The sequence below is a fragment of the Megalops cyprinoides genome, chromosome 1 (genome assembly GCF_013368585.1).
Source record: "Megalops cyprinoides isolate fMegCyp1 chromosome 1, fMegCyp1.pri, whole genome shotgun sequence".
Classification (NCBI taxonomy): domain Eukaryota; kingdom Metazoa; phylum Chordata; class Actinopteri; order Elopiformes; family Megalopidae; genus Megalops; species Megalops cyprinoides.
In genome coordinates, this window is record NC_050583.1 from 37,076,185 (window position 1) to 37,094,488 (window position 18,304).

An 18,304-nucleotide genomic window follows, 5' to 3' on the forward strand; every position below is an offset into this window, starting at 1 on the left:
ATACTGTTAGAAAACAAGCTTTCAACAGATAAATTGCATGGTTTTGGCAAAGTCACATTTTATTATTACTTACTATAAACCTTTGTTTAACCAGAAAGTCTCTTGAGATTAGGAGACCTGCCAAGAATGTCAGCAGAGAAACTACATTACATTAAAATGTGTACATAAGGTAATTACAATACAGATGACAGAATAATACAATAAACATTACGTTACTCCTCAATGCCTTAAAAACAATTACAAACAAAACAGCTTGGACTACAAACAGAACAAAGGAGAGTACAATGAAAGGAGCAGTGTCCACTTTCAGTGAACAGCAACTTGACACGACAGACAGAGAAGTTGTGTTTTCAGCGTCATGAGTGAAAGACTGGTGGATATTTGCTTCAATTAATTTTTAAGTCTTACTGTCTAATCTTATTATTATTTCCAAAGAACTCACCAACTGAAATCAGCAATGGGGAAATGATTTTAGAAATAACATTCCAGTAATTGCCTTTTGTTCCAATGGTGACCCCTCCCCTTTCCTGAAAGACAAGTTTGTCATACCTGCGAAAGAAGAGGTAGCATGCAAGTAAGCATTTTATCTCTCATCAGACGGTCGCAAAATATCGTCTGCCTTACTCTCTATTCCTAATTGTAAATTATTATTTTAATGTCAGTGTTCCACAAGGGAGGATGGTTGATGTGTTCATTTAAACTTAAATCTAGTAAATTTCATCAGGTAAGCAAGACCCTGCTACATTGTAACTAAAGGAACGCTCTTTATTTTGGTAATTTGTAATTAGCTAGTCCTTTTTGAGTTCATGTAATTCTTATTTATCTTCTTGTATTTCAATGGAAAAATAATTTTAGCTGTTGATGTCCTTGTTATTGTTTCATTGTATGCCTTGGTGTTTTTTCTTAGGCTAACTGATCTATTTCTTAAGAAGAACTGAGGCACCATGGGGTTTAAGTTGACACTAACTGTTCTACAGCTTTTGCTCTTGAGTGAGTCAGGTTTTTCTTGCTTTTTGATTTGTTCCTTTTTTTTTTAAAAAAAAGATTTAACTTTAATGCTTCTTACACCTCTTCTTCTAAATCACAAGAATGCTGGAAGACTACTCATTTAACCATAATGTTTCTTTACACACCTAGCTTAAATTTCTTCCAAATACACAGGGTCTACTAATGTTTATTGTCTACTATTGTTTCTTGAGTTAATGTTTTATTAAATTCTAATTTTTAAATTTACATATAGTTATTCATTAGAATGGACTAATTCTTAGGCAGTTATTTTATTTAATTTCTGCTAATTTGGGTTGCACTGTGTATAAATAGTAAATAAAAATATTAATCAGTGTTTTCCTCTCTGTCAATAGATGAATGGTCCAGTGGTCAACCAGGTAATTTCCTGACCTCTTAAATGTCATTCTTATGTAATAGGGAAATTAAATTCACATTTACATAAAATGTAAAGTTCAAAACATATTGATGTAGTCATTTCAACATAAGAAAGGGATATATTCAATATATTACATACTCTGAAAAGTAACAGAATTTTTAAAAACAAAATAATTTATTAATAGCATTGCAAAATGTACCCCAAAATGGAACCCGAAGGCTGTAAGCAGTCACTCTACAGGCAACAGAGCGGTCTCTGACAATATAGTGTAGGAAACCATACACCATGCTCTGGTATGTGGTAAAACCGGCAAGCCATCACGCAAATTATGAGAAAAGCACAGACCTCTTACTTGACAGGATCAACAGTCAGACAAAGCTCCTACACAGACAGACGTAAATAGGGGATAAGGGGGCCTCTGGTGCTGCTGAAAGGGTTACACATACCTGACAACATCCACCAAAAACTCAACCTACCATTCTGAATGGTTCAGAGCTGAGGTGTTGTGGACCCACCACATTTGCCAGTGGCCAGAGAGAACAGGGCAATACTTGCTTGAGCCCTCCAGAGCAAACTCACTGGCAGTGCCAGGCTTTCTACTGCACTCATTTCCCTGTCTTTTAAGGATCTTAAATAGAAAAATTAGCTATCGTTAAAAGAGTGATAGCATGACTTAGCAGGCAGTAAATGTGACTCATCAGGCACTTGAATGTTTTTCACACGGCATAAGTGCAGTAGCACCTATCATTAAAGTGGTTTCCACTTCAGTGTGATGAACTATGGGACTTGTGGTGTGAAACAGAGCCTTTGGCTGTGTTAAAATGCAAAACTGGATTCATTTTGTTTTAGTGCTCCCGGATGAGTGCAATGGTTGTAACAGAGTGAGACAAGCCTAACATACAGCTGGTGACGGAGTTGCTTAACAAGGAAAAGCATAAAAAGATCTGTAAATGCAGCCATTTTTTGTAGCCATAGTAAAGTGTCAGTGTGATATATATTTATTTGGATAAGAATGCCTAGAGGGAGTAACTTTTCTTTTTAATGGATTGTTTAGGTTCACCATTATAAAATATAGAGAACAATTCTGACCGTGTTTTTCTGCAGAATGTGCCATGCCCCCCATCAGCAGCAGGATTGTCGGGGGTCAGAATGCTGCGGATGGGAACTGGCCATGGCAGGCCAGTCTACACATATTTGGGACTCATGTGTGTGGGGGCTCCCTCATAAACAAAGAGTGGGTGATGTCTGCAGCTCACTGCTTCTTCAGGTGAGGCATCACCTTAAGTGCGTGGGGAAATGCATGGGCCATGGTGAGGTAGCATTCTCCTTTTCTTATAAATTAATACGACTGTTGTTCATGGGTGTGGTCAATTCATTGGTCATAAAACAACCTCTTGTAGGCATGTGTAGAGAAGATTAGTATGTCATATTTTCTGTTTCACCTCTTTCTCTCAGTGGTAACACGAAGACAGCAACAGAGGATGATGTTGCCTCTTGTAGTTGAGATGTCTGTGAGGTGTCTGTGAGACATGGGAATAACAAAACAGACAATGACAATCTGGATCAGGAGAGGGTAGCTATGTTTGTGAACAGTCTAATCTTTCACCAATGTCTCTCATAGCACAAACTCTGCTTTGTGGACCATTTATCTGGGGCGACAGGACCAGCAGGGTAGCAGCCCTAACGAAGTCTCCAGAAGTGTGGCTGAAATCATACGCCACCCTGATTACGACAGCAATACTTTTGACAATGATATCGCTCTGGTGAAGCTTGCCTCCCCCGTCAACTTTACAGACTTCATTCGACCCGTTTGCCTGGCAGCCAGCAACAGCTCCTTCTATAATGGAACAGAGAGCTGGATCACCGGCTGGGGCAACATAAATGAGGGAGGTGAGTACATTATGGATTGATCAAAGCTTGTTGTCGATTGCCAGACCCATGAGTGTTGGTGAGAACTTTATGGGTTATGAATTATGGAATAAGAGAGTGGCACATTGGTGAAATATTTTGTTTTCATTGTTCAAATTACTCCACTATTAGTGCCAGTTTTACTATTCCCCTGCCTATCTCACTGGTATCACAACTAAAATGACCCAACATCATCCTCTGGGGTCATCTTAATGTGGGATCACCCTGTCACCCTGTCACTTTGGTAGGATGGTAGAGGGTCGTCTCCTGAACAATTGTCTACAATAAGGTGTCCATAGGTCACATGACCTGGCAGCCATCTTGGATTGAATTCACCATTTTCAAAAGCTCAGCCCCCTTGACCCATTTGACGAAAAGTCACAAAACTTGGTATACAGTTTCCCCTCATCACAAGAAACAACTTTGCCACTTGAACCTTTCAAGTCTGCCATATTGGATTTTGAGCTAATTTGCATAACTATGATTTCAGCAAAAATTCTTCTCCTGAACGGTTGGGCCAATTTGCACAAACCTTGAAACACATCACCCTGAACCAAATTCCGACTTAAATTGTGAAGAAGAAGCTGCTACATCAAAAAACTTGGCCACCACAAACCAATCAAGTTGCCTCATTTCCTAATTAATATGCAAATTAGCCAGTATTTAGCCAGAATCTTCAATTCGTAACTTCAATTGATGCAAAATTTCATAGGCCCTTTGGGGTATGCTCTATGTAAATTGTGAAGGAACAGTTGCTACGTCAAACAACATCAGAGCTATGTGTCAATCAAATTGCAATGGTGACATAACGAGTTTTTTGACATTTAATACTCATGTGTTTCTGAACCCCTAGTCTTATCAACATAAAACTTGGTATGTAAAACCCTCACATTGACTTCTGTCTACTTTATGAAGGAAAAGTTGCAATATCAAAAAACATGACCACCACAAGCTAATCAAGTTGCTTCAATTACTAATTAATATGCAAATGAACCAATATCATTCACCGTTGCATCAATCATTCTGAAATTTCTTGTGCACAATGACAAGGCCTCACTGACAAGATATTCCAAATTTGAAAGCGATCCGTCAAAAAACAGACTCCACAGGTGCTTGAACACGCCCATTTTTTAAGTGAAAAATATACTTAAAAATCTTCTTCCCATGAACCGTAACTTCAATTGGTGCAAAATTCCATACGTCAAGCCTTTGGGGTATGTGCTAAATTGCTAGGGAATAGTCGATATGTCGAATAATACCAGAGCTCTGTATCAATCAAATTGCAACGGTGACATAATGAGTTTATTTGACATTTAATACTCATGTGTTTCTGAACCACTATGCTGATCGGCACAAAACTTGGTATGTAAAACCCTTACACTGACCTCTGTCTAATTTACAATGATTCTCCAAATTTGAAAGCAATCCATCAAAAAACATGGACTCTACAAGCACTTCAACACATCCATTTAACCCAATTTTTAATATATGAAAAATATACTTTTAAATCTTGTTTTCCTAAACCATAACTTCAACTGATGCAAAATCTCCAATGTATTGCTCTATCTAGGAATTGCGAAGGAATACTTGCTACATCAAATAACATCAGAGCTACGTGCCAATCAATTTGCAAAGGTCTCAAAATCAATGTTGAAAAATGATTGTGAAAATGGGCATAAATTCTAGACAGTTGCTTTAAAAGTGTCAATACTTTGCATTCTCCTGTAACCCCAAAGGATGATTCTTCTGTATGAAAATTTTGTACACTGATGACATGGGTTGGCTGCCACATTGGATTTTATGTTACAAATTTTGTCCTTCTAAAAGTTTGTCCTTCTACCAAAACAAAACATTGAGAACTCCTGAGACTTAATAGTTGTGTTTCTCCCTCTGTTCAAATGAGGGAGAATGCCATAGGTCACATAATTTGGTGACCATCTTGAATTATCTGTAAGACTCTTAAATGTCAGCTGTGTGGTTGATTGACATGAAACTTGGTATGTACAAATGAGCCAATAGTTTTATCTTTCATCAAATTCTTCTTAACTCTGACCTGTGAAAATCTTCACCACAGACTTTTACTGCATGAAATTCAAGACTCCTAGGCAATTAGCTTATTTGTGCTTGGACCCCGGAATTGCTGCTTGCAGCTATATTTTTATGATGTTATTTGTCAATATTAAACACCTGCTTTGTAATGATCTATTCACCCAAATGTCATCATCACAATAACGTTCCATTCTATTCTCTCTTCAATAAAACCAGGTTACACAAAAATATTTATTTTTTCAGTCACCCTGAGAGACTGCAGCACATTAATTACATAATGCATAATGCACTCATTTTCAGAGGATACTGTCACACCATGGAGGGTTTAGGGAGGGCCATGGTGAAAGGCGTGGCACGTATGATAATACAGAAAAACATAGTAAATATGGTCTCCCAGAGAAACCACTAGCCAGCAAAACTAGCTGGCTAGTAGCTGGTCTTGGCTGTGAAGAGGCATAGCCAACAGTGCGTGAAGCACCGCCCCTCAATAACAGCTCACCTGTGTGCATCACAACATGTAACATATTATGTCAAAAGTATCATAATGCTTATCAGTACATGCTTTGCAATTTAGTCAGTTATTATCTGCTGGTCATGTAATGTAGGGGTCTTGGACTTCCTCACATGGGGCACCAAACATGTAGTGGATATGCTATCCCCATAGAAGCACCAGTCATTTGGCAAGGATAGTTAACATTCCTCAACGAATATAAAAATTGATTTAAGCCTGTTAGAACCCAGTTTGTAAATACAAAATACAGACAAAGCGATGATATAATCAATAAACAATGTTATTTTCGTTTTGTTAGTGTTTGTCTGTGTTATTAACACAACACAGACAAACACTAACGAAACAAACTAAAACAGCTAAACAAACAAACAACGAACAAGAAATGAATAAGTGAGTAAATGATGAAAAAGGTTATTGAAGAACAAGACAGCATGAAAAGGGGAGTGTAAAGATAATACTAAGTGTGAGTTTCGGATTGGGCTTACAGCATCTGAAGTCAAAATACAGCAGACCACAAAGTGATAACCGTAGTTTGACACGCACTGGCGAAATAATAACTAGACATGTGTCTAACTTGTTGTGTCTAACAAGTTATCTTAGCTTGACATGATATTAATTTAACTATTTGTAAGATAATTTAATCAATCTCAAGGTAATTGTAACAGGGGAAATTATCATATGTCTGAACACATCTTGTACAGATGAAATCAGCAAAGGTACTCATGATGCCAGTAGTAAACAATTATAATCATCGAGTTATTGAGGACGGCAGTCTATTGGTTCTGAGGGAATTGCAGCGCATTTGTTGTAGGCCTACTGGAAAGGCTACAGTCCATTTTCCACTGGATGGGCTTCTGGCTTTGTCGCACGAGACAGGGAGAGACGCACAGGGGGAGATTCACTGCCAGATCTTCATTGGGGAAACAAACGTGCCATCCAGGTCCATTACTGGAGGTCTGCCCCTCTGGCTTCCTTGCTAGGCACATACCGTTGCCGGGAGGGCTGGGGGAATATCGAAGAGATCCAGTTGTCTTCGCAACCATAATAGCTGTCTTCACTGACAGCCTCCAACTGTGTGTTGGGTCGCATTTGTGCAGCAGGGCAGGAATATTCGGGCCTGGCATGGACGTTCGTGCGTCCTTGCCAGGTAGAAATGTCGTTGACACAGGCAAATGATGAGACAGTGGTCAATGAGACAGTAATCTTTACTGAGAGCCTCCAACTTCTTGTTGGGGCATTTCGATCTCCTAATGTGCGTCAGTTGTTGTCAAGGGTCTTGCTTTCAGAGCCAGGTGTGTTGGAAAGAGCTTGGCCATCTAGAGCTGGAGGTGAGTTCATGATGCATTGGTGGTCAAGGAGTCTTCCCCTTCCAGAGTTTGCTGAGTAAAAAAATGAGTTACATTTCTTTTGAGGGAAAGAAATCCCCCCTCCCCCAAACAGAACAAAGAGGGGTCCCCTAGCAGGGCTAGCTGAGGCGTGATGCCATCAGAGAGGGGCTGGTTAAACTCCACATGGGCAAGATCATAAAAAGGTTATACCCTACATGGGTGCACAGCTTGGTCACTGGTAGAAACTCGTGCCTCAAATTGCTGTGCTATCTGATTGGACAAAGCCCATGTAGATGCTACGTGACATAGACCTGAAAATCTCCGGTAAACTCTGGGTGACCCCTGTTGCAGCTGTCCTTTGAGGTGTCAAGCGCATTAGAAGGGTTACCTACCACACATGCAGGGCTGCGTCAGGATGTTTGTGTTTGTCTTTAATCAAGAGCAGTGTTACGACATTCATTTACAAATGGCACAGTGTTGTTTTATGACCAGACAAGGGTAAGGGGCCATACAGAGCATAATCCTCTCCTTACCAAGTGGCCCGGCCACATACCATACGTTTTGAGGATGCTGAGAGTATGCATTGTAATAAATTTGGCTTTGCTTGAAAATATGTGTCCATATCCCCTACATTATGAACTGTATGCTTGAGAAAAAGGGTTATGGATGATTATTCTTTACAGCTGATGAAGTTGTGAATGCTTCACAAGAAACACAGAAAGTCCTAGCAAGTATTGTATCACACACATGTATTATTTGCCTATATCCAACCCTTAAAAAAACTAAACCAATCTCTTCAACACAGCCTATCAGATTCAAATCCCCCAACAACACAAGAATCCTTTTTCATCCATTCTGTAACTAAAGCATTGTTTTTTGTTCCTCATCTTGTCATTCACACAGAGCCTCTTCCCTTGAATGAGACGTTGCAGGAAGCGCAGGTGTTCGTGATAGGTAACAGTCAGTGTAGCTGCCTCTATGGCTTCAGCATGACTGATAACATGATCTGTGCTGGATTACTGGATGGAGGCATTGGCGCTTGCCAGGTAGGCTATCCTTTTCTCTCTCCACACATACCCAGGTATTCATTGTTAACAAGTATTGTAATCTGCTACAACTGGTTTGGATACACTTCTGTTCTTTTGTGCTGGAAGTCGCTCTGGTTAAGAGCATCTGCTAAATTAATGTAATGTAATGGTTTGGGGCAAGTGAAAAGTGTAAAACTCGTCTTTCCATGAATTAATTTTAAAATTGATGTCATATTCATTGTCATCACTGTCATGGAGAAATAATTTTAAGAATATGATTTAAAAAATTGCAACTGTGTTTCCACAGGGAGACTCTGGAGGTCCGATGGTGAGCCTACAGAACTTAGTGTGGGTCCAGTCTGGAATTGTTAGTTTTGGTGTCGGCTGCGCTCAGCCCAATTTCCCAGCAGTGTACACCAGGGTGTCCCGTTACCAAAGCTGGATCAGTTCCCAGATAAGCACCGACCAGCCAGGCTTTGTCCTGTTCTCCTCCAGTGGAATAGACAGTGACACAAACTTCACCTGTAACATCGTTACCCCTACCATCATTGTTTCACCCATACCACCTCCACCACGTGAGTTTCATGATTTTGAGACCCCCTACATAATTATATGAAAATTTTTTGTACCTTGGTTTCTATGTTCTAGATGGACAATATAGTTCCTTTTTATTTCCCAATTAGACATTTTGAGATTTACTGTCAAAAATTTGATGTCACTCAATCATTCCATTTCCATGTATTGCAGTGACCCCAGTGGTTGCACAAATATATTGCTCTGCTGTATTACCTGGCTTACCACATTCACTGACAGACCTCAAAACACATAAACAGTTTCTTTAAATTAGCTTCAGTTACTACTAGAAAACAATACTGACATGTTCTTCAGTTCATGCTGTGTTAGTAGAAATACAGCCCTTTATCTTACCAAAGTAGGTTATCTTACTATTAAGTTTATTTTCTTCAATGCTCTGTGCTTAAATTTTACTCTCTAACACCAGGGCCATTTTACCCATTTGGTGTTCTCAATGGAGACACAGTGATGCCCAGTGAGAATGATGGAAGCTCATTTGTGATCCAAACACTCACCAGGTTTCTCTTCTTTGGAAGCACACATCGCCAACTATATGTGAGAGAATGAACTGATATATTTAAAGTAGATAAAGAATTGTTTTTTGATTTTAAGAGTACATGGCAATACATGATAAAATATTCAATCCAAAATATAGGGATCAATCTATAAATATAAGTCAAAATATGTTGAATTGATTTTCAAATGGGTTCATTCTGGCCATTACTATATATATGACTTCATGTATATACTGACTAACTTTTTTTACAATACATGTACATTACATGTATCTCCTTTCAGTAAAAAAATTATGCTGCAGAGAGCCATGGTGATCCAGAGCTGAATATAAGATTAGTCTTTATAGTCCATCTACATGGAAGGAGTTTTTGTATTTATTTAGTAAGTAATTTTATTAAGCTTGTGAATCATTACAGTGCTCATGATTTTTTTGTCTTCAACTTTCCAGGTTAACGAAAATGGTTTCTTGACCTTTGATGCTCCTTCAAATGCCTCAGACCCTGTTTATTTCCCATCATATCCCAGAGGAGACATCATTGCTCCATTCTGGACAAACATTGACAGCCGTGTTAACGGCACCATCTCCTATCGTCAGGTTACCAGTGGTAGCCTTCTGCAGCAGGCCACACAGGATATCAACCAGTATTTCCCCAACCTGACCTTCACTGCTTCCTGGGTCTTCATTGCCACATGGGACAGGGTGGCATACTTCCCACTATCAGGCACAGTAAGAACAAAATAACATACGCTGGTTTTAATTTAATCCAGGCCTTTTTAGACCAACATAACAGGTCATAGGCACAGAACTATTAGTAAGATTGCAGGGTTCAACATTAATGGTTGCCAAATTGTGCAGAGAAAGTAAAAACATGTGTTGGTCAAGTAAAACCAGTCAGTGTTTTTTGTCTGATTAGGCAAATTTAACATTTCAGTTTGCACATCAGTAGCTGTGTGTGTATGTCTGCGTTTTTTGTTTAAAACCAGAATGAGACAGGTCATGTTGGGTCCTATGACCAGTTGTACCTTAGCTCTTGACCAGTAACTAGCTACCTGTGACAGTGGAAGCTAAACTAGACTCCCTAACAAAGCTAATCTAAACTTGACTAAATCAACAGCCTAATGTCAGACAGCTTTATAAGGTCTGCAGTTTTTTTTGTCCCAGCAACTCTGGGACAGGTCCAATGTACTGTATTTCTCCGGGGGGGGGGGGGGGGGGGGGGGATAGGAATCGGTGATCAAACTTGATATCTGTCATTTTTACCTGCTTTTTATTACAGATAAACTATGCCATCTTCCAGCAAGTACAAGTTTAGTTCAGACAAGTAGATTTCTGACATACTAGTCAAACCAGGAAAGTAAGGAAAAACCTGTATGTTGAGTCCAGCATTGGTTGGATTGTTATGTGTTTTTACACATTACTGCTGTCCTAGTTCCTCACATTTTACATCCAGTGCATTTCAAAATTGCAGTTGCAGAATTGAAATGTTTAGTTCAATGAAAAGAGTTCACATTTACTACAGTGATGTAAGCTTTGGTAGCAGTTTGCTCAGAAACGGTTGTGTTTCTCACAGGGTATTGCCTCAGACAGCACAAACATATACTATGAGATCCACCAAAGCAATGCTGAAATGTGGGCTGTGCATGCACTGTCATCATACCCTTTAAATCTAAGAGATTGCTAATGAGCAACCTGTGTAATTATCACTTCTGTACTGTACGAGACAGCAATCCCAATAGAATTCTACTACAGTCTTTTAGCATGTTATTTCAACATCAAATATGTAGGTGCTATCCTTAAATTTATTTCTTTGTGGAGCTCTTTGTATTTTAATCAGGCCCGGCACCATGGGAGTGCCTAGGGGTGCACTGCACCCCCGGATGGATGACAGTGCACCCGTAGTTGCCTCTTTATATTCCAATATTTACATAATATTTATGACTTTTTGTGCACCCCTTTCTCCTGGCACCAAGCCTGATTTTAATGTGTGCTTTATGAACATGTTTGTCCTATCATAAAACAGTGTTTAGTGATGCAATGACACCAATAAAGAGAGTCCTCACTGCCCTCCTAGGAAACATCCTTCCAGGTGGTGTTGATCTCAGATGGCATTCTATCTTTTGTCCTTATGAACTACGGACACATCGCCCCCAGTAACGGATATGTACAGGTTTGGGAACTTGTTATTCTGTAGTAGTTTTGTTCCTTTGTATCTAGTACAAGTATAATACAAGTGCAATCTAATCACACCATAATTGAATTACACCATCTTTTCAGTGACATAATGTGTAATACATGTAGTTCTGTAGGGCCCTTTATGTTATGCTGTCAATTAAACATAACGCATAAACTAAACTAAACCTTAAAATTCCAATTTCATGTCAAGTGTCACATGACATATATTTGGTATAAATAGCATGAGGTCACATGAAATGTTTGCAAAACTGAGACAATGGTGGTGGATATTCCCAGGACAGTAAAAATGAATCACATTAAATCATGTGTTAAGTGAAACAACATTCTGTTCATCTGACAGTGAGTTACCATAGGTCAGTATTGATTCAGTCCATCCTTGTTCTCCTGTCTTTGTATTGTGCTTAGGCTGGATATGACACAGTAAATTCGACTCATCATTTCCAAATCCCCGGCTCCTTTCAAAGCAACATTACAGGATTGAACTCTACCAGCAATGTCAATGAGACAGGCCGCTGGGCATTTCGCACCGATAAGTGCATCAACAGCTGCACTCTGAATGGTAAACTGTTTCATATCATTTCACAGTATCCTGGGAAGAACATCTAATGTGTCAGGATTCAGGCAGGGGCTCAGGTGCAGACAGAGATGGAGGATGCACGAGGGATTTATTAAAGTCCAAACCAAAATCCAGAAAACAAGGTCAAAACAGGCGAAGTCAAAGCCAGGAAAACACAGCGAACAAAACAGGTCAAGGAAACAGGCAAGGTAAACTAACTGGCAGACAGAACAGGAAAAAGGCTGGTAGCAAAACAGAAAACTCAGACGAGCTGGCAACAAGACAGAGACAAGCAGGGTAGATAAAGGGCTGAGCAGATGAGGAGATGGGATGCAGGTGAGCAGGCTGGCAGGTGGACACGATCAGGTAATCAGGTGGGCGGCGACAGGGCGGAGAGCGGGGCAGGGCTGGAACACAGGGAAACAGTAAACAAGAGCACATGGACAGGGAAAACAAAAAACAAACCAGCTACAATGCCACAGTACTGACATAATGTGTATTTCTGTTCTTTCAATTATGTATAATGATTATATATTGTATCAATTATATATGTATATATATGCATATAAAAAGTTGGTATACACACACACACACACACACACCTAAAATACTTTATCAGAAAAGAAGAAGACAAGACCAAAGGAAAGATGACAGCACGATTTAGTTATCAATTTTTCTATCAAGTACGAATAAAATATATGAAATGTATAGGCTCTTCTGTTTATTCTCTTCAATTTCTAACCAACGTTCATGTTACCCAAAGCTTAGGCACTTAGCTTGTTATAATAATTGTTTAAGATTTAGTTCTACTCCATTGCCATCAGGAACCTTTTATCCTTTTGGAGTTTCGAGTGGAGACACAGTGAGCCCCTTTGAGGATGATGGGAGTTCATCTGAGATCACATTGAATGAGAATTTCCCCTTCTTTCAAAGAAAATACCGCCAATTATATGTAAGTAAATAGTTGACTGGTGAAACAAATGATAATTTCCAGACTATAAGTGCACAACTCAAAAATATATAACCAAAGATATAACATCAAAATATCACTTGAAAAACTGTATTCACTTGATGTGCCTGCCATCTTTAACAGGCTGATATTTTTGATGCGTGAACAATTTATTTTCTGTTAGAGTTTAGAAGGACATGACTTTCAATGGAACAGAGGTGTTCTTTCCTGATGTTTTGATTGTGTTTCATTAATTGTGAAAGCCACTTTGTGCAATAATATGACAATAAATGAAAAACTCTTGTTCCTGCCTAATTTTGAGGGACAGTCTATTTTGGCATCACATTGAATCCTTACATTTAACAATTATACGAGGATGAAATGTTTCCTTTAAACCTCTTCAATGACTTGCCAAATATAATGTAATGAACGATATTTCAAAAGACTGTCTCCACCAGGCACGCATTTACTTTTCCCTTTGCTTACATTTATTTCAAGTTTCTTCTTCAATGAGGAGCTCTAATCTATGACTAAATCACATATCAATGAAAAATAAATCAGTAGCTCAGGTAATAGATTAGGAGTAATCTCAGTCTGTGAAAACACCCTATGAATGTTAATCATGTGTGTGAAGATAACATCACAATTTACAGCCTCAGATTCATTTCAGCATTTTTTTTTCAGGTGAACAATAACGGCTTCCTTACCTTCGAGAGACCTTGGAGCAATTATATCCCCTTCTTGTTCCCATCCAACTCTGGCAGTGACATCATTGCTGTGTTCTGGACAGACCTGGATAACAGGGCAAATGGCATCGTCTCCTATCGTCAGGTTACCAGTGGTAGCCTTCTGCAGCGGGCCACACAGGATGTTAACCAGTACTTCCCCAGCCTGCACTTCACTGCTTCCTGGGTCTTCATCGCCACGTGGGACAGGGTGGCCTACTTCCCAGTAACAGGCACAGTAAGAGCCAAATAACATATGCTGAAACAATTTTTGGTTAGTTCAGACCTTTTCAGACCAACACATCTGTATCACCACATTAGACAGAGTGACATATTACCCAGAAACAGGGAAGGAAAGGATTTCCACTGAGTCAAACTGTGTTTTAGTAGGCTGGGGAAAGTAGAAATGAATTACAATGAATATTATTTTTTTGAATTCACTTGATGAAGTCCCATTAAATATGGTGATTTTTCTCCACCTGCACCATGATCATAGAGCAGTTGAATCCAGTGATGTCACAGCAAATTTTAAATTAGAGATGTTGTGAACGGCAGGAGTACTACAGCTCCTTCCTTAGTAAAACTGAGCAATGAGCACATACTGAGAAGGTCCATCTTTCCCTAGGAAACATCTTTTCAGGTGGTGTTGATCTCAGATGGGCATCACTCTTTCACTCTGATGAACTATGGCCGCATCAGCCCAAGATTGCAAAGAACAGAGGTAAAGAGTGTGTTTACTTTAATATGGTTTGACCCTCTAAAGATGTAGACATTTCTAGAATATGATAATGACCCCTATTCATAATAATAATAATAGTGAATTTAAATATAGTTTTGTGAATAAGTAGTTATTTCATATATTGCAGTCATTCAAACGTATTTCTGCACAAATCTGTTAGAATGTAGTAAGCTCATTTTAATGCATGATGGAGATGATATGAAATGTTATCATTCATGTACAATTAAGGAGCCTGTGAATAGATCCAAGAGTAAATAAAAACACATGTTGTCATTTTATCCTCTTGTTCAGGTTGGATATGATACAACTGACTCTGAACATTACGAAACCATCCTTGGCTCTTACAAAATCACAGACTTGCCTTTCACCAGCAATGTCAATGTTGCAGGCCGTTGGGCGTTTCAAACATCCAACAAATGTAACGGTAAACTTCTTTACATTTGTTTTATTGTTCTTTATTAATAAATATATACTAAGTAATATTCTTTACTTTAAGAACTATATTGTTTTATGAATTTTTCATCAATCTTTGCACCTCAGTCATACTACAGCACAACTGACAGATGGCAGTAACTATTTTAGCAGGCTTGCTCTAAAGATATACAGCAGGCATTTTCCCTTCCCTTGGCATACATTCATGTTCTGTTATGGGCATTTTCAATTTCTTTGAAACAGGTTCTTTTTCCCTTTAAAACATTAATGCAACAGCTAGATCCTCACACCAGAACAGCCTACTTTTACTTCACCTTACTTTTATGTATAAATCACATCATATTTTGCATCGTCAGCCATCAACAAAACACAGTGAGCTAAATAACTTAATTTCTGTAACAGTATGCAAATTTCATTTAGCCAAAAATTCTTCCCTGGTTCAGATACTTGTCTCTTTGCACAGTATTCAATGGTTGTTTTGAAAAGGTGTCATTGGCAGATACAGTAAGTCTCTCAGCAGTAGTTTGGCTTGGTTTGACAAAATTTCATGCTGGACAGTATTTTTACTTCAAAGCCTCTGAAGAAACACTTGACTGAATATTCCTAGCATGCAGATCATGATATGTTTTATAATATGTACTGTGCTGACAGAAAAATATAATTAATTTAAACCTCTCTCTTTTAACAGTGTAGCATTTTTTCATGCACAAGCACTGTAAATTTCCCTATCTCTGTACACCTTTTTTGAGACATCATTGACAAGTTTTTATAGCTATCAAGGTCGTTTTTCCAGAGGTTTGTCTGCTGTCAAACTAGCAGAAAAGCTCACTATGAATAAGTATGTATTCTGTGGCCTCAGTCTCAGTCCACACTGTGAAGTTAGCCATGTGGAAATGATTGTCCCTCAACCTTTACACATCTCTGTTGCTTTCTACAGAGGTCAAGGCGATCTTCAGAGTCCGGATCAGTGCACTAAGTACCCACCTGAATCCCAATGATCCCTCGCTGGCACAAGCGGTACTGTCCATGTCCTCTTTAGTCTTACCATACCAACCATGCCTCCTCACAGCATATATCAGAACTGGACAAAGGCACCAGGGGACCTGTGATCAGAGCATGACATCTCAGTGTACGGAGTGATGTGATGACATGTGCACTTATGTTTTGCTGTTTCAGATTAGAGACGGGCTGTTACAGAAAATGTCGATTTCCAACGCCACCTGCTCTGCATGAGGAGAAGAAGTATGAAGGTCAGTCACTTTGATTTGATTATCTCGCTCATAATCCAACCCCACTCCTGCCATTAACATGTTGAGCCAGCTGCAAAAACTGTATGTTGCTGTCGTTTAGTGCTCAGAGCAGTGAAGGGCATGTCGACCTGGTTATGTTGCTTCATCTTTTTACTAAACATGACTCCTCCTTTAACCCTGAGCAGTATCCAGAATTAGACTCCATTCCCCCATTCAAGTAAATACTGTACCTTTGGTCTGTACCACAGACATTCTAAATTAGAGAATGTATGCAAGTGTGCATTTGGGTTGAGGTAGAAATTACATTTCACATCATTAAATATACCTTTGCACAGTCTGTCATACCATTCATTCATGACAACACAGGAGCCCTTTCCCTCCTTCTCTCATTTACTGGTTTTTATCCCCCCCCCCACCCATTGCTGAGCAAAATTATCCCTATTTAATCATTGATTCCCAACTTTCAATGACACATTCTTCCGTCATAACACTTAATCATATCTAATACTAAACATACAATCATCCCAGCTGTGTATTTGTTTTGTTTTGTCTTGTTGACAGGAGGACAGCCTTTGAATCTAAAGGGAGACACAAGATCAGATGAGTCACAACTCTGGATTGGATTTAGAGCATCACTGATTGGAGTCACAGATTATTAAATTTAATCACTGTTGTATAATCTTTGACCATTGTTACTCTTGTAGAATAACTGACATTAGAGAGTCTGCTGCTGCAGAACCATTGTGGGTATAACGGCTATAACTGTGGGATTAACTGGGATTATTCTTATTTGATTATTGCTCTGAATGTTGTTATCATTGCCTTATCTGGTCTGACTGGTGAGTATTGCTGTAGAACCAATGACTTTACTGTGGCTGTTCCTTGTTAAGGTTGTGAATTGTGACTGTGAATCATCTGATGGAGGCTATTTTTATACAGTTTACTGTACTTATAAGAAATTTCACCCTTTCATTCCCTTTGATCTCATTGGATTTATCACAATCAAATTGCTTTGGGTGGATGTGGTTCTTACAAATGCAGTGCGCTGTATAATAACTGATTGTACTGTTGTTATTATTGCAGTATAATTGATCTATCTGTGGCTACTTTTGTAAAGTATTTGACCTTACTAGGGTTATTACTGGAGAATTGTAAAAGCCTTTTCTGAAACATGTCTGTGGTTGTTGCAGTAAGATAAGTATAATATACAGTATCCAATAACCAATTCCAAAATTAGGGCTGCATAAAGGGTGAAGAGCATAAAAAGATTGGCAGGTGCCATCTGTCATGCATGTGGTGTTTTCATAAAACTCTGCCCTTTAAAAATGGAGCACCAATATAGATTTTGATACATGCCATGCAGACTTGTTGAATATATCTACCAATGTGTTCATGTAATTAACACTGTATTTTTTCTTAGGGTATCTGATGCACAGTTATCTGTTGGTTGTTGATACGCTCTTTAAAAAAATTAATTTACCAACAAAGCCTCAACTGGTCCAAATTCCATTCAATTCCATACATTTTAATGAAAATATAATGTTTCATTGCAATACACTGTAACCATTATTGCGGAATAGTTGTGGTATGGTCATGATGGCATAGATAGAATTTGCACCAGTTCTGGACCCTGTACATACATGTTTAAGTTATTGAAATGATTAGTACAGAAAACAGTCACTTTCACATCTGGGTAACATTCTCCAGTCTCTCTCTCTCTCTCTCTACCCTATGGTGTGGCTTTGGGGAAATTGGGAGGGAGTTGTGGTGGTGAATTAACATTCTGAACCTGAAAGACCTTCACCTTGTAGTTTTCTGGCGAATTCAGGTTCAGCTTGTAGAGACATTCAAACCATGAAGAAAAGGGCCTTCCGGATGGTTTTATAGTTATCACAGGAACCATTCATATGGGATTCATTTTCCCAAAGTATAATTACTAAGGAGTAGAAAGTTCACTTAAACAGATATATAATATTTAAAATAAACATACATTAATTCATAATCACCATGTCTACTTGCACACAAAACCAAATCCAAAGGGACAACCATTCTGGTAAAAATGTAATTCAGCAGGTTGGGATGTAATATCCTGGGGATGTCTAATAAATGCATTACTTTTGGCAAAAAAAACCAAAAGGTACCACAATTAAATGGCACAACCT

At 38.8% G+C, this 18,304-nt stretch overlaps 1 protein-coding gene across 1 annotated transcript; it reads left to right on the forward strand.

Annotated features, from left to right (window-relative positions):
- The first annotated feature begins 610 nt into the window (after positions 1 to 610).
- Positions 611 to 16,727, forward strand: LOC118782065. Its single transcript, XM_036535311.1, has 18 exons — positions 611 to 724; positions 908 to 990; positions 1,362 to 1,385; positions 2,489 to 2,651; positions 3,006 to 3,274; positions 8,084 to 8,226; positions 8,516 to 8,783; positions 9,209 to 9,336; positions 9,746 to 10,024; positions 11,370 to 11,465; positions 11,897 to 12,050; positions 12,872 to 12,999; positions 13,681 to 13,959; positions 14,347 to 14,442; positions 14,752 to 14,884; positions 15,830 to 15,909; positions 16,069 to 16,142; positions 16,704 to 16,727. The coding sequence occupies exons 2-17, from the start codon at positions 945 to 947 to the stop codon at positions 16,123 to 16,125; spliced, it is 2,343 nt and encodes a 780-aa protein (XP_036391204.1). The 5' UTR covers positions 611 to 724; positions 908 to 944; the 3' UTR covers positions 16,126 to 16,142; positions 16,704 to 16,727.
- The last annotated feature ends 1,577 nt before the right edge of the window (positions 16,728 to 18,304 follow it).